This window comes from Rhinoderma darwinii, chromosome 5 (assembly GCF_050947455.1).
Source record: "Rhinoderma darwinii isolate aRhiDar2 chromosome 5, aRhiDar2.hap1, whole genome shotgun sequence".
NCBI classification, from domain to species: domain Eukaryota; kingdom Metazoa; phylum Chordata; class Amphibia; order Anura; family Rhinodermatidae; genus Rhinoderma; species Rhinoderma darwinii.
The window spans coordinates 54842912-54861529 of record NC_134691.1 but is presented as its reverse complement, the minus strand read 5'-3'; the positions used below and the strand labels follow the sequence as shown (position 1 = coordinate 54861529).

At 43.8% G+C, this 18618-nt stretch overlaps 2 protein-coding genes across 6 annotated transcripts in view; one reads left to right on the top strand and one right to left on the bottom strand.

The window, feature by feature from the left end:
* Nucleotides 1-1200: 1200 nt before the first annotated feature.
* On the bottom strand, nucleotides 1201-14162 carry MRPL38 (mitochondrial ribosomal protein L38). 3 transcript variants are annotated; one of them, XM_075825993.1, is made up of 9 exons: nucleotides 14084-14162; nucleotides 11893-12072; nucleotides 7311-7448; nucleotides 5267-5475; nucleotides 5118-5190; nucleotides 2476-2521; nucleotides 2209-2367; nucleotides 1961-2097; nucleotides 1201-1504 (listed from the first exon to the last, which is right to left on the bottom strand). In XM_075825993.1, exons 1-9 carry the CDS (start codon nucleotides 14145-14147, stop codon nucleotides 1368-1370), a joined length of 1143 nt encoding a protein of 380 aa, XP_075682108.1. In that variant the 5' UTR covers nucleotides 14148-14162; the 3' UTR covers nucleotides 1201-1367. The 3 variants fall into 3 exon arrangements, with proteins under 3 accessions (XP_075682108.1, XP_075682107.1, XP_075682109.1); XM_075825992.1 differs by lacking the exon at nucleotides 14084-14162 and adding an exon at nucleotides 13874-14002; XM_075825994.1 differs by lacking the exon at nucleotides 14084-14162 and adding an exon at nucleotides 13714-13797.
* LRRC69 (leucine rich repeat containing 69) overlaps nucleotides 14125-18618 on the top strand; it is a 30334-nt gene continuing 25840 nt past the window's right edge. The window contains exons 1-2 of one of the 3 annotated variants that reach the window (XM_075825998.1): nucleotides 14125-14413; nucleotides 15689-15815. In XM_075825998.1, the coding sequence (XP_075682113.1) occupies nucleotides 14237-14413; nucleotides 15689-15815 (304 nt within the window). In that variant the 5' untranslated portion in view covers nucleotides 14125-14236. The remainder of the gene's footprint in view (nucleotides 14414-15688; nucleotides 15816-18618) is intronic. The other 2 variants (XM_075825996.1, XM_075825997.1) reach the window with 2 other exon arrangements.

Below are 18618 nucleotides of genomic sequence, written 5' to 3'. Positions count from 1 at the left end.
AGGGGTGTCCTTTTTATATCCTCGGGCTTCCTGTCCAGCAAACGGGATGTCGCTCCAGGGGCGCTGTCATAGGTTCATGGAAAACCGATTACCGGTAAGTAATCAGTCTTTTCAGATCACCGTTGCAGTTTTGCCATTATTCACACCACATTTGTGATTAACTTTGTGCATACGCCAATTAAACCAAAGACTTTAGTTGCAAACTGTATGCCAAAAGTGTGAATTTTTTCAGCTGAGGTTACATATCCTGTTCAGATGTATGGATGAGTTGTAGATTTGTTGCAGAAAGTTTTACCTGCAAACACACGAGCGTATGCTCTTTGCGCATGCAAAATGTCCATGTGTCAGCAGCATATGATGCGTGGCTGCGTGATTTTCACGCAGCCACCATCATTATGACACTGTTTGGAAACAGAAAAGCACATGGTGCTTTTCTGTTTTCATTCATAGTTTTGACTACTGTAGCGTGCGGCACACGGAAGTGCTTCTGTGTTCCGTGTCCGGTTTTATGCACTTCAATGGGTGTGTGATGCGCGAAAAACGTGCAAATATTGGACATGTCGTGAGTTTTACGCAGCAGACATACGCTGCGTGAAAATCACTGACAGTCTGAACGGCCCCATTGACTAACATAGATCCGTGCGACGCACGTGAAAATTATACATTCGTCTGAATAAGCCCTTATGGTTTTGCCTGGGAAGCCGAGCAGAAGTGAGTGGGTGGAGGTTTCTATTTAACATGACAAGATGCTCACGAGGACAGTAAGGCCCTGTTCACACTGAGGTTTTTTGATATGGGAAAACGTGCCAAAAATGCCTCCCATTGATCTCAATGGGAGGCAGAGAAAGCGTTTTCTGTGGCGTTTTTGCCCGCAGCTTTATGGCCACAGGTGAAAAATGCAGCAGACGGGGTGCAGGCAGATCAAAATCTGCCTCAAAATTCTAGACGGAACAGGGATGCAAAGTTACTAAGTGACTATGTATAACACACACACACAAAAATAAATATTGGCAAAAAAAAATAAATATAAAAGTCTGAAGTTTTACCAAAGTGAACTTTCGGTTTTATACAAGGGGGAAAAAAAAAAAAAAAAAAAAAAAAAGACATAGGCACACCTGAAGTATGAAACAGACGATGGAACACAGACTTTTTTTTTTTTTTTTTTTATTTTTTTTTACACAAAACCGTCTGATCGGACTATTTTTCTTCCTGGGCATCAATCCATCCAGCGTAGGATGCGTCCTCGTTTTATTGTGCGTCCATATACAGACATTTTCAATGATCTACAGATCTTTGTTCACAAGACCATTAATCAGGTAATCATATCGGGTTGTAAAAGAGAGAAAACTCTGGTCAGTTTCTCTGTATTAGTAAATGCCGTATGTCGGCTCATCAGAGTCCCGGTAGCGGTCCAAATATCTTAGAGGCTGAAGATGAGGAAACTTCACTTGCGGTGTATGATAAATGGGTGGGAACTGGTGGTCAAAGACGGGCTCCTTCATATCTAGGAGGAGAGAAGAAAAGCAGAGAAGCGCAGTTCAGATTTTTGATAGCAATAAACGACTTGCAAAGCAACAAAGTAAAACACGCGGTATAAAAAAGTAAAACACGCGGTATAAAAAAGTAAAACACGCGGTATAAAAGTAAAACACGCGGTATAAAAGTAAAACACGCGGTATAAAAGTAAAACACGCGGTATAAAAGTAAAACACGTGGTATAAAAGTAAAACACGCGGTATAAAAGTAAAACACGCGGTATAAAAGTAAAACACGCGGTATAAAAGTAAAACACGCGGTATAAAAGTAAAACACGCGGTATAAAAGTAAAACACGCGGTATAAAAGTAAAACACGCGGTATAAAAGTAAAACACGCGGTAACTTCATTGAAATGAGTCATTTCTTGCACATTAGACAGGAGAGAAAGTAAAATCGGTTCTGCGCTGCGCACATTGCACTCACGCAGTATATTGTGGAACACGCGGGTCACGCTGTCATCCCACGTACACTGGAAGAAGGCCAGTCCCGCTGGAGTCATTTTGTCCTCGTATTTTCGGTAGAAATCCAACGTTTTAAACGTTCTCAGCTTCAGACTATGGCTGTAAGAAATGTATAGAAATAATACATAATAATGGAACTAAATAAAAAGATCTGCAGCTAAATCAAACAAGAATCATCATGAAATCTAGATTATAAATTATTTATTTTACCAAGGGTTTGGGCGTAGATCATCCGTGAAATCAATGAGTTCTTCTTGCTTGAACAGGATGAATATGTGTCTGTGGTATCCGGTGCCTTTAGCAGGGAACGTGGGGAAGTAGTGACAGACCTCATCCCCAGAAAGTACCTGGTTGCCAGGAATGTTACCTCTAATAAAAAAAAAAAGAAGCGACAAAAATATAAATAAAAATATTTGAGTCTATAACCGGTAGAGCACATAACAAGGGCCATGTAGCGGGAGAGACCATGGTACTTACACCAGCCAGTGCACATATTCTGAGTCTGTCTCCCTCAAGTGGCCATCTGGAAGTATAGCACAGAATTAAAGTGTATTTGGCATTAATTTGAAAATACAAATCAATCCCATCACTAGAAATGCAAATAGTCGCTTTAAGGCACTGCTGTAAAGTCCAAAAACACCTGGAACAAAAATATGGTTACTCATGGAAGTTTCCCCCAAACGTTACCAGTTTTTCTAGTGGTCTAGATGCTTTACTAAGGGCTCATGCACACAAGTGTGTTCCGCATCCGTGTGCGGTCCGTTTGAACAACGGACAGAACACAGACCCATGCAATCAAATTAAACTATTCACACATCTGTGAATTTGCGCAAAACTCACTGCACGTCCTATTTTTATCCGTGTTTGCGGATCAGATTCACCCATTGACATCAATGGTTACGTGAAAACAACAAACAGCACACGGACAACATAAATGTGCGGTGAGTTTATCACGCATAGTGGCGAAGGAGATTGGGAAAACAAAAAACTTTTTGGGCGTCCGTGAAATACGTAAACAACTCAGAGAACATACGCGCACTAAACACGGACAAACAGAACTCACACAGAGATGCACGCACGCGTCAAACAGCGTGTTTTGCGAACGATAAATGTACACACATTTAAATGTAGCATTAGGGCATGTTCGCACAGGCAGAATACGCTGCAGATTTGCTGCAGTGGAATCTTAAAAATCTACAGATAAAATCAGTCACAGAAATCCACGACACACAAAGCAATCTTTGGATCAGTGTGAAGCCGCGACTATAGAACATGTTATGCGCATCTGCACATTTTCTGCGATTCTGCTGCGCAGCACAACTCAACCTGCGATTTTTAGTGCGGAATTTATGCTCCCCATTGAAGTCTATGGCCCAAATACACAGAATAAACGCTGCGGATATGAAAGTCGCACCGCAGAACATTTTTCGCAACACTTTTCTGTGTATTTTTTCCCACAGCACGTGGTTTAGATTTGCTTGTGCTGTAAATGCTGCGGAATTCCCGCACAAAATTCTGTTGCGGAAATTCCCCAGACTAAGGGTATGTTCACACGGGCTATTTTCAGCCGTTTTTCGGACCGTAAACGCCCTGGAAAAACAGCTAAAAATGCAGGGGCTGAAAGCCTCTAAACATCTGCCCATTGATTTCAATGGGAAAGACGGCATTCTGTTCCCACGTGGTTTTTTTTTTATGCGGCCATTTTTAAAAAGGCCTCGTAAGGAGAAGTGCATGTCACTTCTTGAGTAGTTTTGGGAGCATTTTTTCATTGACTCAATAGAAAAACGGCCGTAAAAAACGCAAGTTGCTTAAAAAAAACCACCTAAAAATCAGAGGCTGTATTCCATCGAAAACAGCTCCATATTTTCAGCCGTTTTTTTATTAAGCGTGTGAACATAGCCTAAGGGTCGCTTCACATGCAGGGTTTATTGGGGTGTTTTTTTATTTTATTTTTTTTTACGCTGCAGCCAGATGTTTTCTATGAGGTCTAATAGACAAATATAAAATGAACTACAGCGTGTTTTTTTGTCTTGAAATCACAGCATGGGGTATTTTTTTTCCACCTTTATAGAAGAAGAAAAACTAAAAACGCATTGACAAAAATGTGACTACAAAAACATTTTATGGTAAAGCTTTTGTTTTTTTTTAGTTATTCTAGTAAAAAAAAAAAAAAAAAAAAAAAAAAAAAAAATACGTTTTGTTCAGTTAGTAGTAAGGTGGATAATCGGCAATCTTTTTGTCCGCGGACGATCTGTAAATACAGTGTTTACCGGTAATATGCCTCACCACCCACTAAGGGTCTAATGTGATGTACATACCAAAAAATGGCACACAAAAAAGGCTTTAAAAAAAGTTAATTTTTTTTTTTTTTTTTCATGTCATGCCTGCGAGCGAAGACTTCATTTTTAAACTGGCCCATGAGCAGTCATATTTAAAATACAAATTTTACTTTCCCAAAAGTTTACCATTTAGATGTGTAGGAACTACCGACAGTTCTAAGGCCATATACACATGTATCAGTTTTGCGCTGTAGTAAGTTGCCATAGTGGCCCGATGTTAAACTACTAAATCTAATTCTTTGAAATCCCATTCACAATATTCAATTGAATTCAGTGCCGTGTCCAGGGCATACATGATCTAGAGGATGTGCATTCTTCGCTTCCCACATGAAAATACCTAAGACTTGAGGGAGATTAATTTGTCACATTCAGAGGTGCATCGGGGTATCACAAATTTCTCTTGAAAAGTATCCGCACCTTAAAGAAACACTCCAGACATACAGTATTTGCTACACTTTGTGGCAGGTCGCATGGGGGGTCGTCCATAACACAGGGATTCAAAGAACATCGGAGCATCCCTTGGTTATTCACCTCCTTTCATAAGCTCCACACTGGGTACAAGACACTGTATCTGTTTTCCCTGGAGTGTTCCTTTAAGTTACCGCCTGACTAAAGAGGAGTGAATTTCCCAAAATTAGTTTAGAGGCTGATTTTATTAAATAGTCTGCCCTGTCGGGCTCTCCGAAGTTTTCTAGGACTGTTGGATAATAAATATTGTTGAATATCTCAAACAGAATACGGCCTCTGAGACTGAAGCGTACAAAGCTTTCTGCTACAAACCTGGATTTGTTAGTAGTAGGGTCCACAGGGAACCTTCATCTGCCTCAAATAAAACCTCTGGGGCCGCTGCAGCCTACAAGAAGATAAACCATTGGTCAGAAACTTCTCCCAGTTAGGTTCTAGGATCAGTGTAGGATATGGAAGTGAACCTCTGATGGAGTAACCACATTCCCATAATACACCGGCATCACTGCGTGCTCTTCTGTATTATACTGGATTCTCAGTGTGACCCTGGGAACAAACGTGGCTTCGCCAAAAAGATCTTTGTACACCCCATAATGTTCTGCCACTCTCTCGATGTGTTTGGGGCCACATGTCCTTTCCCACTCTGCTCGAACTTCATCCAAGGGAATGATCACTAGAACGAGACCAAGAACCAGTTACCGTTACTCAACACGACGCATGGTAAAACATTGAAGTCATATACATCAGGTTACAGAGGTCACTATGTGATCACTTTACATATCAGCTAAGCTATTTGCAATATCTGAAAAGAGGAAAGTAGTTAAGAGGGTTTGTGTTTAAGCCGCCCCCCAGGAACCTGTATAAAAAAACAAAAAAATTGTTTTTAATAAACTTACTATATGAGATCTTCATCCACCCCCTTTTGACTAGGCTGCAATGTATTGTCTCGTGACCAGGTCGTCCAATTGCTACCAAAGGATGTTGGAACATTATAGAAGACACATCCGTGTAGCCGAGTCAATGGGATGGAGGAAGAATTCTGACGGTAAGTACATTAGACAGTGTTTTTTGTTTCACTCTATTTTCTATAAGTACCAGTCAGACCAATCTTAAAGGGGCCCCGTAACCTCTCCTGACAGGTCTGTTTTAGTAAATACTTTCATTCCCCATGAAACAATTCTGGAACATATTTTCTTCCAACTCTGTCTTGTGCTGTTCCTGTTATTCCTCCTAGAAATGTATAAATAAAATTGGCAACTAGCTATTAGTCAGTGTCGGAGTGCGTAGAGAGGCGTCCCTTTGACACGCATAATGTAAATGCCCAGTTGTCTAATTATCCATAGACTTCCAGAAAGAATAACAGTGGAACAACACAAAGCCGAGTTCTAAGAAGAGACGCTTCAGTTTTTTTATTTCTTATGAAATTTAAGTACTAACTAAAAATAGACAAGTCAGGAGCGCTGACCGGTCCTCTTTGATTGTAGATCTATGATAGGACTATGCACTTCAGGGGCAATTTATGAAGACTGGCGTTTCACACACTAGTCTTAATAGTAAGAAAATGTGGAGTAAATTGCAACAAGTTGATTAAGAGGCAAAAGCTTCTTAATAAATGTGTTGATTCTTACAGCCGAATCATGCGCCATCCATTCCCCCGATCGGCCATAAAATAAGTTAGAAATACACACACTCACCTCTTCTCTGGCTCCCTCATTACGCCAGCGTAGCTCATGCCAGGTCCTAGCGCGGAGCAGCATCGGGGGGCCTTATACGCGGCGCAGCACTTCAACTACATCAGCGCTGCGCCACATGCAACGTCCTGGTGCTGCCCGGTATTCGGACCTTTTATGAGCCGCACTGGAGTGATGAGGGAGCCCGAGGAGAGAAGAGGAACGGGGAGTTAAGTTAAATTTTACCTCACCAGCACTGGCTCCTACCCTGCTACGCCCCATAGAGTGAAATCTACGCTAGCTAGGAGCGGGCATAGCTTTAAACTATAATTTACACCTGTTTTCTTGCATAAATTATACATTTGTCGGACCTCTCCCTTTTCCCAAAGCCATGCCCCCTTTCCACACAAGTGGCGATGGCAGTGTAAAAGGGCCAAAAGACTTTTGGGCCCTTTTGCGACAGAAAGTTTGATACATTACCCCCTCTATGTTTAATCTATTAACTTAGATGGTCATTCAATCTATTATGAAAAACACTGAAGTGTTGACCAGAAGAAAAAGATTGCAGTGGTGGAAGGGAATCCAATAGTTGGAAATTCTCTTATACTCGCCTAACACTAGGTGGATGTAACATTTTACTAGAACATTCAAATACTATCAATTCAATTAAAATACAAGTAAATCATAGAAACTCCAAGAAGATGTCCTGGTAATAACTAGGAGTTTCCCCTTCGGAACCACTTTCACACCTTTCTGTACAATCCTGTTTAAAACAAGATCTTGCATATTTGAGAGATACTAAATCGACAAAGGGCAGAAGCCAAACCGGAGGTCGTACATGTGCGGTGACGTGAGGCTCTTTCTAGCTCTGGGTTTCTGTGATTTGCCTTTAGCACTTCCTTGTGAGCTTTTATTCTTTCTTTCATAGAAGAGGAATAATAAGGAAACCCAATGTCCACCTTCTGCAAGCTTTTATCTAGAAGAAAAATAGAACATACAAAAACAAACAGTTAATTCATTTGTTTGGGACAAAAGACCAGTGGAAAAATTCAACAGGATTAAGATGGTTTTAGAGGCTGGTGCATCGAACACTCGAACTAAAAACACACACACACACACACACACACACACACACACACACTCTTCAGGTGCCATATGGTATTGTTGGGGAATGCAGCTAGTAGTTTGACTCATTTTAAATAGGATTTGTCACCTCCAGTCATGTCATTTTCCGTAAGTAACCGTCAATCTCAATAAAATATTCTGGATCGTCTTTTCTAAGAACTCTACACTGTGCCCTGGTGTTATTCCTCCTGGAAATATATGAATAAGGTAACACCCAGATGCGAATTTATCCATACATTTCCTGGAGGAACAACCATGGAAAGGCGAAACACAGAAAAGGTTCTCAGCATCATCATTTCATGAATAATACAAATATCTACTAAAACAGACATGATAGAAGAGGTAACAGGTCCGTTTTAAGCGTACCTAACATTTCAGAATAAACTGTGTGTACATGAGGCATAGCATGGTTTCTGGCCATTATATGACTTGCATTATTTAGCAGTTTTCCCCTGCAGGCTCTACCTCTAATTCTCAGTTTTCTCTGAACTAGTGGACAGAACCCAATGGCTATCATGTCTTCTATACACTGCACACATAGGAGAGCAGGATGTCCTCTTCCCCCATCTTTATATATAGAAGCTGCAGAATGAAGGACATTATACAGCAGTAATGAGCTGTGGAGCTGATAATCCAGCACTGGGGTGAGATACAACATTTAGGCCGGATTCACATAAGTGTGTTCAGTCCGTGATATACGGTACGTATATCGGCCACATTTCCCGGACCGAGCACACTGCAGTGAGCCGGGCTGCTAGCATCATAGTTATCTAGGACGCTAGCTGTCACGGCCTCGCTGCGGGAAAACTGTCCCGTACTGTGATCATAACTATGTACATAACTATGATGCTAGGAGTCCAGCTCCCTGCAGTGTGCTCGGTCCGGGAAATGTGGCCGATATACAGACTGTATATCACGGACCGAACACGCTCGTGTGAATCTGGCATAACTAGAAGCTGCAGCAGGTGTCTGTATGTCTCTCTCCACCTCTCTTTCACTTTCCTCCTGCTCCCTCCTATCCCATCTCTATAGAAAGAGTGTAGTTGGGGATGTAGTGGTGTTCAGAATTAGCAGATCATATTTAAAAACTCAGGACACAGCTGCCATTATTTAAAGTGATTCGGAGTAACCCTATATAAAGTTCAGCTGTTCTATTAGGATTTTCCTGACATTTTTTTTGTTGCATGTGACCACAAAAGGTCCGTAAAGAGCTCAAAACACATCAAATGGATCTGATTGTTGAAAGGCATCAGTCAGGAGAAGGGTACCAAAGCATTTCCAAGGCATTAGATATACCATGAAACAGTGAAGATGGTCATCAAGAAGTGGATTACATTTGGCACAACATTGACATTACCAAGAACTAGACATCCCTCAAAACCAGACGAAAACTGGCCCGCAAGGCTACCAAGAGGCCTAGAGCAACATTATAGGAGCAGCAGGACTTTCTGGCAGGTACTGGTTGTGCAGTGCACGTAACAACAATCTCCTGTATTCTTGATATGTCTGGGCTGTGGGGTAGGGTGGCAAGACGGAAGCCTTTTATAACAAAGAAAAACATCCAAGTCCGGCTATGTTTTGCAAAGACCTACATCAAGTCCGCCAAAAGCATGTGGGAAAACGTGTTATGGTCTGATGAGAAAAAGGTTGAACTTTTTGGCCATAATTCCAAAAGGTATGTTTGGCGCAAAGCAAACACTGCACATCATCAAAAGAGCACCACACCTACAGTGAAGCATGGTGGGGGCAACATTATGGAGCGCGGTGGAGGCAGCATTATGGAGCACGGTGGAGGCAGCATTATGGCGCACGGTGGAGGCAGCATTGTGGAGCACGGTGGAGGCAGCATTGTGGAGCACGGTGGAGGCAGCATTATGCTTTGGAACGGTTTTTCTGCAGCTGGAACTTTAGTCAAGGCGGAGGGAATTATGAACAGTTCCAAATATCAGTCAATATTGGCACAAACCCTGCAGGTATCTGCTAAAAAGCTGAAGATGAAGTTCACATTTCAGCATGAGAACGACCCAAAGCAGAACCTCCAAATCAACAAAAGAATGGCTTCACCAGAAGAAGATGAAAGTTTTGGAATGGCCCAGCCAGAGCCCAGACCTGAATCCCATTGAAAATCGGTTGGGTGACCTGAAGAGGGCTGTACACAGGAGATGACCCGCAATCTGACAGATTTGGAGCGCTTTTGCAAGGAAGAGCGGGCAACAATTGCCAGGTCAAGATGTGCCATTCTGATAGACTACCCAAAAATACTGAATGCGGTCATAAAGCCAAAGGGGAATTCAACAAAGTATTAGATTTAGGGTGTGCATATTTATGCAACCACATTTTTACTTTTCCTCCCTAAAAGACTTCAGTTTGTTTTTCAATACAACGCTACAGATCATAGGTGACATTAAAAGGTGGAAAAAGTTCTGAAATTATTCATCTTGGGCTCATTTTGTAACATGACAGAAACCTGGCGTTTTAACAGGGGTGTGGAGACTTCTTATATCCACTGTATTACAAAGTTTCTTATATTCGCTTGTATTATTGATTTATGCAAAGTCTGTTGACCATTTAACGATCTGTTTAACCTGCGTGTATTGGAGAAGTTTGCCACTACACTTGTTATTACTTTATCCCATTTTAGAACCTATGCTACACGGTTTATCGCATAAATTTATGATTCTCACTTTGGGTTATGATAACTGTATGAATGCAATTTGATATAACATTATTTACATCCACACGGGTATTATGGCAGGTTTTTCATTGACAGTCACCTTTAAACTTTACATAGCTTTCGCTATATTTAAACGCTATACTTTACTCCAAATTCTTTAATAATTACCTGGGGTGCGCTTTGTATGTAGGTCCGGTGTACGGAGCTGCCGCCCTGGTTTTCCATTACGGGCGCTGTGCGCATGCTCCGACCCCTTGGTGACGCATCCCGAAGTTGGCGCACGCGCAGTTAGTGCCCGGACGGCTTAGGGTGACAGTCTTGCGGTATCCCGATTGATCTCGCGCATGTGCCGTTGACCGGGATGGTTATTGGCCAAATTGTCATCACATGACATCCTTAGCGTCCCTTAAAAGACACGCACGCGAACAGAACTTTCAGTACCCCTCGAGAAAGCGATTAAACGCGAGACGCGCGTCGAGGCTATACCTGGGCTCACGTCACACCTCAGCATATATGGGTAAGCTACATCAGTAGGACGCATTTTATCTACCTCTGAGGAGATGGTGGGATATTTTCTCTAGGTCACTCATTGTTTATATACTCGTCTTATTGGACATTAAACTATAGCAGCTTAATTGTGCGGTTCTGATACCTAAACCATTTGACTGCCACTCTCCTCATGTGGGTATAAGTTACAATATAGTGCCAATCTTATCCTATACGCATCGTGCTTTCCATTTGCGGACATGGAATACACCATTGTTTTGCATCTAACTCGGACACGGATAGTCTAACCTTCGTATAGCAGTTTATTTATAGGATCCTCTTTATGCGATTTTATCTAGTATAAATAAAGATTTGATATTTTTCATATTTTCATTAATTCGTGTATGACTCCGTTTTTCTCATGAGTTTACTTTGTTATAGGTCGACTTCGTCCGAGCTGGTTTGATACCAAATCGAAAGCAGAGTTGTCATCAGGCCCACAACAATAGACTTTATTCTGAACCCTCTTCTGCTCTTCACTTGGATTGCATTGTGCAAGATCAGTCAACGGATGATCTAATCCTTAGATCTGAGTAGGGATGTCACTATACCAGAATTTGGACTTCGATACCGATACTTTGTGTAGTATTGTGATTTCAATACCAAAACGATACTTTGCCAACAGTAACGGCACGGAGGACAGAACATAGGGGTGTTTTGCAGTGCGCCCGCCATGTTCTGTCTTCATTGCCAGCAATCATTAGTGCAGCGCCTGCCGCATCACATCATCCTGACAGCGCGCACTTGTGGTCAGGACTCAGGAGCGGGGCAATGACTATCACACAGCCGCAGCCCCGCTCTCATACATTCATGTGCTACTATACGGAGCTGTGCGGCCGCACAGCTTAGTATCGAAATAACGGTATCGAACCGTTTGGGGATGCAGAGTATCGAAGTTTCGATGCATCCCTAGATCTGAGGAGGGCTTTAGTCATAAATGATTTTCACCATCTCCCTGCAGTATAATAGCAATCCTATCAATTTAGCATGAATCATTGGATACAGGAAAAGACCGTGGCCTCACACAGGCAGCAGCCAGGTACACAGGGTCTTTGGCCAGATAATAGGACGTTACCTGAGTCCGGCTGCAGAAACTGTCTGTACGTCCTCCACCAGTTCGTCTTCTTGCTTTCTTTGTCGGCTTGTCGGTAATACTTTATAAAGCAACGATACTTCTTCAAAGACTCCAAATCCTTACCCATAAACTGTTCATTGGGGAGGGGGCCCAAAGGGGCCGCACGTCGGCACAGAGCAGCTAAGGAGGTAAACAACATTATTAAATGCCAGATTTACAATGAACACATTCTATAAAATAAAATCCCACTGTAAATGAAAGTTATTACTGTCACTTGCACTTTTACACTAGTGCACAGCACATCAGGAAAGCTTTATTTGTCCATATACGGACAGAGACATCAAGCGGAGCGCTCCAGGAGCGGAATCCCCGGCCACACAGGGATTTCGCTCCTTCAGGGAGCTACAGTGGCCCTAGTAGATTGCAGAGCAGGGAGATACCTCCCTGCTCTGCTATAGTACGCCGCCGGCCATGGGGGGGCCCGTTCCGACGGGCAGCAGGGGCACCCTCATGCCCGGTGTCGTCACCTATGCCACATTCTGTTCTCAAAAATCCCCTCCTTCCCCCCCGCTAAGCCCTGGCACTTAGTCTCTCAACCTTGCCCCCTGATACCCACCAGCTAGCTCTGCCCTGCCCCTCCAAAGAGATCTCCTACTAGTTTGCTTTTCACCGCTGCCTTACCTCCCATCCCTTTACTTTACCTTCCTTGGCTGTATGGGGCCCCGAAATATCTCATGGCGGACCTGCTACCAGCCAAGTGACAGGTGCAATGCTCAACCCAACCACCTTTTCGTGCTATCTACTATGGCTTGCTGGGGTCTCCTCATGGCTTCTCACTACTACAACTTTTTTTTTTTAATTAAATAGACCGGTAATGGAGAACAAATCTACCACAACCTGCCAATGTCCAGTAACAGATAGCCGCCAAGAGGCGTAACATTCAGAGCTTTGGTTGGCATGTACCAGGCACGTCAGCAGACGCCAGCACAGCGGTACCGGGCACGTCAGCAGACGCCAGCACAGCGGTACCGGGCACGTCAGCAGACGCCAGCACAGCGGTACCGGGCACGTCAGCAGACGCCAGCACAGCGGTACCGGGCACGTCAGAAGACGCCAGCACAGCGGTACCGGGCACGTCAGAAGACGCCAGCACAGCGGTACCGGGCACGTCAGCAGACGCCAGCACAGCGGTACCGGGCACGTCAGAAGACGCCAGCACAGCGGTACCGGGCACGTCAGAAGACGCCAGCACAGCGGTACCGGGCACGTCAGAAGACGCCAGCACAGCGGTACCGGGCACGTCTGAAGACGCCAGCACAGCGGTACCGGGCACGTCAGAAGACGCCAGCACAGCGGTACCGGGCACGTCAGAAGACGCCAGCACAGCGGTACCGGGCACGTCAGAAGACGCCAGCACAGCGGTACCGGGCACGTCTGAAGACGCCAGCACAGCGGTACCGGGCACGTCTGAAGACGCCAGCACAGCGGTACCGGGCACGTCAGAAGACGCCAGCACAGCGGTACCGGGCACGTCAGAAGACGCCAGCACAGCGGTACCGGGCACGTCTGAAGACGCCAGCACAGCGGTACCGGGCACGTCTGAAGACGCCAGCACAGCGGTACCGGGCACGTCAGAAGACGCCAGCACAGCGGTACCGGGCACGTCAGAAGACGCCAGCACAGCGGTACCGGGCACGTCAGAAGACGCCACCACAGCGGTACCGGGCACGTCAGAAGACGCCAGCACAGCGGTACCGGGCACGTCAGAAGACGCCAGCACAGCGGTACCAGGCACGTCAGAAGACACCAGCACAGCCGTACCAGGATGCCCCTTTTCTCGTCCTCCATGTGCGGGAGATCTGACAATGACAGACCCTGGGGTTTCCGATCACGTGACTACGGCGGTTACTACAAGTATCGTAGCTGCCGACTAGGTCAGTCTTCAGCCCAATAGAAATGTCTTCACTTCCCGCCTCCTTACCCGCCGTACTGAGAGTCCTCACGGCCACCGGCCATACAGAAACCCTAGCCAAGGGCGCCGCCATGTTTCTGTCAGTGTTCCCAGACGGAAAGGGAGGAGATACAGTCATCATGGTACCAATCAGCACGGGGCTGTTAGATAAACCAACAAATAAGAATCAGGAATTTACGATCATGTGTCTATGTTCTGACCAATCAGTATGTAGCTTACTCATGCAGCTTGTTAAATGAACGGAATGGGCTTTGCCATTACTTAACATGGCCGCTTCGATCATGCGTAAACGTCGTTGTCTTGGCAACTGGTTCGCGTCTTCTTCTTTAGCTGTATAATAGCGAGTGGGACTATGGTGACAGCGCCAGGCTCATGGCTGATGTGCTGGTACTGCGGGCTATCCGGGGTAAAGCCAGGACCCTAAACCTGAATGGGAAAAGGCTGCAGCGTGTGCCGAGGGCAGTGGGCAGCCTCACCCAGCTGACGTCCCTGCACCTGAAGAGTAACTCTCTGTGCCAACTGCCTGAAGAAGTGATCGCGCTGAGCAATGTGAGATTCATGCTTCTCACTATATAAAATACAGGGTTATAAATGGAGGATATTGTTATAGGATTATGCATAATTATGGAGCTGGTTTGGTATCTCCCAAATAAATCCAGGTCATTGCCCAGCAACAGGTGCCACCACCAGGGGGTGACTACACTGACCCTCCATCCACCTGTAAAACCATTCACAAATTTTTTTTTTACAACATGCAGCTAATCTAAAATTTGTATTTTAATTCAAAACCAAAATTTCAAACTTCTTCAGCCATTACCACAGGAATGTAAAAATACTAAATAAAACAGCCGAACATCGGAAAGTCTGGTTTTTATGGCATTAACTGTGGCTGGCGCTCCGTGCAGCTGGAAGGACAGCGCCACAGTAGTTTACCTAGCGGCAGAATTTTAAATTCAATATTTTAATTAGCGCTAAATAATATGAATGAAAAAAAGTTTTTTTGACGCATTTACTTCAGATGGGAAAAAACGCCATGAATTTCATGTTTTTTTAAAAGGTTTTTTTTTAGGTGTTTTTTGAGTACTATTGAAAAGCCTATGGGAAAATGCCTAAAAAAAAGCCATACTGCTCCTAGAGCATGCTGCGTTTTGAAAATGGACACAAAAAAGCCGAAAGTGAGGAAAACCGGCACAAAATAAAGCAATATTTGCTTGTAGTGTGTTTGACTTTTTGCAAACATCTGGCCGCAATATTTCTTTCTTTAAAAAAAACACTGCAAAAAGTGCAACAAAGCGTTTTCCTGTAAAAAGGCCAAAATCACACATGCAGTTTTTGTGGCAGTGGATCCAAAAGTAAGTAAATATATAAGAAAAGACTGATGCATCTCCCATCTTTTGTGTCCACTGTGTTTGTTTTAAAAAGAAACAAAAACTGCGTTAAAACTGCACATGTGATCTTGGCCTCCTTCACACAGAAAATTTCTGGCGTTTTAATCTGCATCAAAAATTGCTTCTGAAAACGCTAGCGTTATTAAAATGTAACATGGGCTTAAGGTGTTTTAGTGGCGTTTTTCGATTTGGTGTCATTTTGTGCATCATACAATTTTTTTTCTGGTGTTTTTTAAGTCCTATAGAGAGAAGCCTATGGGAATAACGCCTGAAAAAAGCGCCATACCCAGAGCATGCTGCGCTTGGGAACGCCAGAATGTAACCTCCTCTATGACGTCTATATGCCATATAGACAGAAGTTCTATTTATAAGACAACTCCTTTAAATGAACGTGTTTCTTATTCACATTGTCCCTTCTTCTGATCTATTTCTGCAGCTCACCGTTTTAAACCTGGGGAACAACCAGTTTGCAAAAGTTCCTGAAGAACTGGAGTATTTACATTCCTTGCAGATATTACACATGTTTGGTAATAAAATAACCGATATACCAGCATGTGTGTTTGGTATGTATTCAAACAGAAATGTCAATGCTTGACCCATTATTACCTCTTTCACACGACTGAGATTGCACCGTGAAAAACGGTCCAAGTGTCATCTGGATTTCCCGGCCCGACCGCGGTACAGGTGATCGGGACTCCTGGCTTCATAGACATTTATGATGCTAGGAGTCCCTGACTCCCCACGGAACTGCTGTTGCGTACTGAACACAATTATACAGTACAGAACAGCAGTCCCACGGGAAGGCAGGGACTCCTAGCATCATAAAATGTCTATGATGCCAGGAGTCCCGATCACCTGTACCGCGGTCCGGCTAGGAAATCCAGCCAGTTTTTCACGGCCCGATCTCGGTCGTGTACAAGAGGGGTTAGTCTTATTAGTCACGAGATGGCTTATGTATAAGTTGTTAGTGGTGAGAAATATCGTAATTCACTCTTTTTCTTTAAATTGTCCCTATACAAAAAAAACGATTTGTATAATAACTCAAGAACGTTTTACCATAACTGGTATCTACTGTGGTGTAGACAGATCCCAGGTGGCCATTACTAGTAAAAGGTAGCCTTTGTTCTGCTGACCAGTTTGGATGGTGACTTCAGAGTATTTCATTTTTCCTCAACCATTCAAGGTTATTGTTTCAGGTGCCTACAACTAAGCAACTTATCGGATCAGACCTACATGTAAAGCGCAATTTTGATAATATATATATCTATTTCTCCGATTTAAATAGACATGCGTTTCTGTCTGCGGGCAGCATGTTATAGAGCAGGAGGCGCCGAGCAGATTGATATATTGTTTTGTGGGAAAATATTTAATATAACTTGTCATTTATTGATTTAAATCTCTGCTCATTCTAGGCTTAGGAGTCCAATGGGCGGTCCTACTTGGTTGACAGCCTTCCCTGTGCACATACTGAAATAGCGGTCAAGCACTGAGTAGGACCGTCCATTGGACTCCTAAGCCCAGAATGAGAAGAGGTTTAGATCAGTGGTGTCGCTAGCATCGGGCTTTTGGGGCCCAAGCCCTGGACTTTTGGCCCGGTGCCCCGGATCCCCTGATGATTGCCACTATAGCCATAGGGGTCGCAGCGGTTGTAATTGCGACTGGGCGCCAAAGCCAGGATACTCCCTTTCTTCTGATAGTTTCCGGTCTGCTGCTAGGGGAGAGAAAAAGACGCGCAGAAGTGGGCATGCGTGGTAAAGACTGCTAGTCTCTGAGCATGAGTGGTTTCTACACTAGCAGTGTTTACCATGCATGCCCATTCCTGCGCTATCACAGAGCCTGCGCGTCATTTTCTCCCCCCTAGTAGCGGACCAGAAACTATCAAAATAAATTATGTCAGTGATGTCAGCAGCCAGTAGCTAGTTGCTAGTAGAGCTCTGACAAGGACTCCGGTGCTGGGGTTCGGGGATTCCATAAAGTCCTGGAGCAGAGCCTATACTAGCGCTCTGCTCGGGACTCCGGCTCTGGGAAAGCCCCTGACAACACTGTAAATATATGGACAGTGATGTCAGGGGATTCCACAGAGTCCCAAGGCAGAGACTATACTAGCGCTCTGCCCGGGACTCTGGCGAAGCCCTTGACAACACTGTCCATATATGGACAGTGATATCAGGGGATTCCAGAGTCCCGGAGCAGAGCCTATACTAACACCCTGTTCTGGGACTCCGGCTCTGGGGTCAAATAAATAATTTTTTTTACCATTATGTAAGAGAGTGTTGTTTGGTACAGCCCTTCTATGTTTCACGTTTATCGTTAGCTCTCACTGATCTGAGAGCAATAAAATGGCAACGGAGATTAGAAAATGTTTATAGCTGGGTGTAGTAGGTGTGATGAGTCCCTGCTGCCGGCGCATTGCATGTTGGGACACAAGCGGTGCATGCCGGGAACTGTATGACCGGAAGAGCAAGACAACGAACACACAGAGGTAAACAAACATCGCAATGTAAACAAAAGAGAATAATGGTAAATTAACCCCTTCCCTCTTTGGCCACTTTTGACCTACCTGACAGAGCCTCATTTTTCAAATCTGACATGTTTCACTTTATGTGGTAATAACGTCGGAATGCTTTTACCTATCCAAGCGATTCTGAGAATGTTTTCTCGTGACACATTGGACTTTGTTACTGGCAAAATTTGCTCGATATGTTCAGTATTTAATTGTGAAAAACACCAAAAGTTAGCAAAAAATTGCAAAAATTAGCAGTTTTCTCAATTTAAATGTATCTGCTTGTTAGACAGGCAGTTGTAACACACAAAATTGTTGCTAATTAACATCCCCCATATGTCTACTTTAGATTGGCATCGTTTTTTGAACATCCTTTTATTTTTCTAGGACGTTACAAGGCTTTGAACTTTAGCAGCAATTTCTCTCATTTTCAAGAAAATGTCAAATGGCTATTTTTACAGGGGCCAGTTCAGTTGTGAAGTGGTTTTGAGGGCCTTATATATTAGAAACCCCCAATAAGTCACCCCATTTTAAAAACTTCACCCCTCAAAGTATTCAAAACAGTGAAAATCCCCCAAAAGTGACCCCATTTGGGAAACTACACACCTCAAGGAAATTATCTAGGGGTATAGTGAGCATTTTGACCGCACAGGTTTTTTACAGAAATTATTAGAAGTAGGCCGTGAAAATTAAAATCTAAATTTTTTCAAAGAAAATGTAGGTTTAGCGATTTTTTTTTCTCATTTCCACAAGGACTAAAGGAGAAAAAGCACCGCAATATCTGTAAAGCAATTTCTCCCGAGTAAAACAATACCTCACATGTGGTAATAAACGGCTGTTTGGACACACGGCAGGGCTTAGAA

Bases quoted from the DNA above. Each gene is read 5' to 3' on its own strand.
- MRPL38 (XM_075825992.1), bottom strand. From the start codon at position 13,985: ATGATGACTGTATCTCCTCCCTTTCCGTCTGGGAACACTGACAGAAAC. The intron at 5,191-5,266 runs GTTCACTTCCAT...ATCTTCTTGTAG, and splicing joins ATGTGGTTACTCCATCAGAG to GCTGCAGCGGCCCCAGAGGT. The intron at 2,098-2,208 runs GTAAAATAAATA...CATTTCTTACAG, and splicing joins GATCTACGCCCAAACCCTTG to CCATAGTCTGAAGCTGAGAA.